Source organism: Aphanomyces astaci (assembly GCF_000520075.1).
Source record: "Aphanomyces astaci strain APO3 unplaced genomic scaffold supercont1.22, whole genome shotgun sequence".
Lineage (NCBI taxonomy): Eukaryota > Oomycota > Saprolegniomycetes > Saprolegniales > Verrucalvaceae > Aphanomyces > Aphanomyces astaci.
The window spans coordinates 602,548-606,451 of NW_009798285.1; the positions used below are offsets into that span (position 1 = coordinate 602,548).

Genomic DNA, 3,904 nt, shown 5'->3' on the forward strand with positions numbered 1-3,904 from the left:
AATGGTAACACAGTACAGATAGACTACGATGTCTTCACGGACGCTTCTTTCGCGAGTCAGTCAAAAGATCGTAAATCCGTCTCCGGATATTTAATTCGGATGGCAGGGATTTGTGTCAGCTGGGCAAGCTCTAAACAGCACTGCGTAGCGCTATCCACAGCAGAGGCAGAGTTAGTGGCCCTTAGTGAAGGCTGCAAAGAATGTGAATGGATTCACGAACTTTTGAGTGAAATCGGTTTAAAGTTAAACCGCCCAATTACAGTTTGGTGCGACAGCCGTGCTGCAATTGATTGCGTCAAAAACCCAGGAAACCACAAGGGTACAAAGCATATTGATATTCGAACACTCTTCACTCGTGAACTGTTTGAAAGGAAGAAAATAAGCTTAAATTATTGCTCATCTAAAGAGATGATTGCAGACATACTGACTAAGCCACTGGCTCAGCAACAGTTTGCATGCTTAAGGGCGAAGATGGGTGTGCAAGATCTAGCTATGGTGAAACCAGAGAGCTCTTAGTGGGAGTGTTAGCCATAGGCAGACAAGGATTGAAGTTACATAGTTAAAGCTATATATATATGATTGAAGCTGGAAGAGCTCCAGTCTTCACATCCCTCGACTACTTCAGTGTGTCGAGGGCCAATAGCTACCTTGTTTTGATCCTACACACACTACTTGAAGGTTGCATATATTGAGAGATATGACAAACTTCAATCAGTGCAGCTAAGGTTGCACAACTTACATGTATGCATGTCTTTGGCGATGATAATTATGGAGGTTCTAGAGCTAAGATCACTTCTGAATCCACCTTCCTTTGAGCCACTACCCCTACATCTGTATGTGTTGTGTGTCAACGTCTGTTAATTGGATACTTGTCAATCCAGCGCTTTAGCAGACTATATCCCACCTCAATTGGATTTAGCTGGGGAGAATATGGCGGGAAAAAAATAGCAGTGCACATCGGCTGTGAACTGCGTCTTGCAGCTCCTTGTACAGTACATGCGGATCTTTGTGTTGTCCAAAATCAAAATTGAACGCTGCAGCGGCCAAGGATTCAAATACGCCAGAATCTTTTTGACCATGACGTCGTGAAACGTAGCACAATCAAATTTTCCTAAATAAATAATAAATATAAATTAAGACATGGAAAGACAAAAATATTATACCGTCCACATAATCCCACGCTAAAAATCCGGACGATGTAAATGCCGCTAGTGCTGACACCCGCTGGCCGCGAGAGAATGGTAATTCTACAATCGCCTTTTTGTTGCGCTTCGATCAAGCGTACTTGCGAATCGAATCACGTCCGTCTTTGGAAGTCTCGTGGACAAAAACAATCTGGACAGGGTACGAGTAGTATGGGCTTAATCGCCGATAGTAATCGCGCATTTCAAAATCGGCAGACTCTCGCGCTCGTCGTTCGAAGACTAATTACACACGAATAAATACTGAAAATATGTTCGAAACTTTAATACCTTTTCGCGTCTAACCTAAGTCATGTAAGAGTGCTCTACATATCGATGCCGCAGATACATTTTTGAGCGTCGGAAACTAGTGTCGCAGTGCGTCTTCAAGCTCCTCGATGTAGAAGCATGGATGGACTGTGGCGTACTCGTTCACCCAGGCGTTGATCTCAGTTGGCCAGCGTGACTCCGTCGAGCGCTTCGTAAACTTAGTCATATTGCCCGTAGATGTAAACATCGTGTTGAATCTTGTTACGCTACGTCTTGAGAATCCAAGTATGAGGCGAGCGACGTCAACTTCAATGCCATAAACTTGGACAAGCACAACACATCTCCAACGCATGTCGATGCTGATTATTGTAAAACAAGTTGAATAAGATAAAACCATGCACCTCCACCAATTCTTACCCAGTCAAAGCATCACGAATAGTTATAATTCAACGCGAACCGTAAACATACTTCATCTTGCATCCGTAAAATCACGGCGAGTGCCGGAATTTTAGGATGAGTTTTTATTAAAGCATGGTTTTAGACCTGGATTGGCCAAAAAAGGTGAAAAGCACAATATCTCAATTCTCTAGCCGTAACTTGTTAGAGTAATTGATGTCCGACATTTGACCGCAATTATCAAAACGTGTTGGGTAAAGGATTAAACGTTAATTTAGTGGATCAATTGCAACAGAATTACTGGGAAAGACGGAATGCAACGCTCACCCTAACTTCGAGTTGATACACGATACAGCTGTCCTATTGGCCGATTAACTACGAAGTTCGACCTAATTTATAGCCAACCAAGAAACATGAAATAGAAAATGCAACTTCGACAGGATATTAAATTACACATTTTGAATCACCGAATGCAGCATTCAATAGCTAGTACAGTGAAACTGATTAGAAGAGGTTATGGGTACCTGAAGGATTTTCGACTAACACTTTTATTGATTTCCATTATTTAAATTATAGCCAATCAGAGTCACCAATTTTTATACTTGAGTATGATTGGATAACTCTAAGAGTGACACACAAATATCTTCGGTGGGCGTTGCATTCCGTCCTTCCCAGTACCTCTTTTAGTCATAAATATCGGGTATTTAGTGTCGGATGTCGGGTACGTTAGTGGATTTTCGGACGCGTCGAACCTTTGATTTCGTATTGCCTTTCATCGAGCACTACGTCTGCACCAAGACAGAGGTAACGTTTTGTTGAAGGTTTGTCCCAGACACGAGTTCAACGCACTGCTGTAAACATGCCGAGGTTGGTGTCGCCGACGACGTGCACGACAAGTGACATCGCGAGGAGAAAGATCGTGGCTTGCGTGATTCCTACTGCGATGGCGATGTTCAGTTGGTCCACTTGTGATAACGCCATGACAACGAGTACCATCTGGGGCACAATGTGTAGCAATGTGGCAGGTGGGGGTGACGCCTTGCCACCATCTTGCCCGCACCCAGATCCTAGCTGCCTGGCCCATGACGCACCCAAGCTAATGCTTGCCTGGGGATGTGGCTCAAGGGCATGTATGGCTTAGAAGCGCTAGCCTAGTGAGGTCCCCCAAGGTCTCAACCGCACCCGCATGTAGCCAACCTTCTTGGACGGTTGTGTGGTCGTTTGCAGAGACAACACATCTCCAAAGGTTTGATACGTGGTCCTTGCTACCCGTTGCCTGGTGATAGTCTCAGCAACAAAAACCATACACGATCTGAGTGATCTGCTAGTGTAGGCGACCCGCAAGCCCCAACTCGCGGCCACGAACGACGTCGGCGAATTATTCGATTATCCAGATTTGCCGGTTAAGTTACGCGAAGACCTTTGCCTGCTGACCCGTCACCAACGCGTGGTTATCAACAAGTTGCGTGCCCAGATCCCCGACCACAAGGCCAGCAAGATCAAGGCTGAAGCAAGAGTATATCGAAGCTCGAAGTAGAGTAATCCAATTTCACCGGAATTACAAACAAAAAAACGAAGATGGATGAAATTTTGCGCAAAATGGCAGAATCCTTTCAGCGACATGAACAGCTGTTGGAAATGCTTACCCGCACCCAAGCCGCCCAAGTGGAAGCGAGCGAGCGTATGGCCAGACACATGGAACGAGCGAAACGACAACCAGAGCTTACAGCTGAAGGATTAAAAATGCCCAAGTATTATGGACGAAAGAATTAGTCTATACATCCACCAAGTTACGACATTTCTCAAGGCAACGAACGTGGATTACCAAGAAAACTATGGGACTCAACACCGATGCATTGCCATGATGGTGGCAAATTCCGTGGTCTTGCCGCAGCCTGGTACGAAGAACGGCTTTCGCGCGGTGAGTCTCCAAGCACCCTCATTGAACTGGAAAAGAGCTGCGAGCCGAGTTTGAACCCAACGATTTACAAGATCGGCTGCATGATCAGCTATACGAATTGAAGCAAGCCCAGTGTGCGAGTTTGACCGCGTATGTT

General features: G+C 45.2%; 1 protein-coding gene across 1 annotated transcript; it reads right to left on the minus strand.

The window, feature by feature from the left end:
- Positions 1–2,687: 2,687 nt before the first annotated feature.
- On the minus strand, positions 2,688–2,931 carry H257_09313 (hypothetical protein; the record flags this gene model as incomplete). The annotated part of the gene is made up of 2 exons (XM_009835485.1): positions 2,688–2,782; positions 2,841–2,931. 2 exons carry the CDS (start codon positions 2,929–2,931, stop codon positions 2,688–2,690), a joined length of 186 nt encoding a protein of 61 aa, XP_009833787.1.
- Positions 2,932–3,904: the final 973 nt, after the last annotated feature.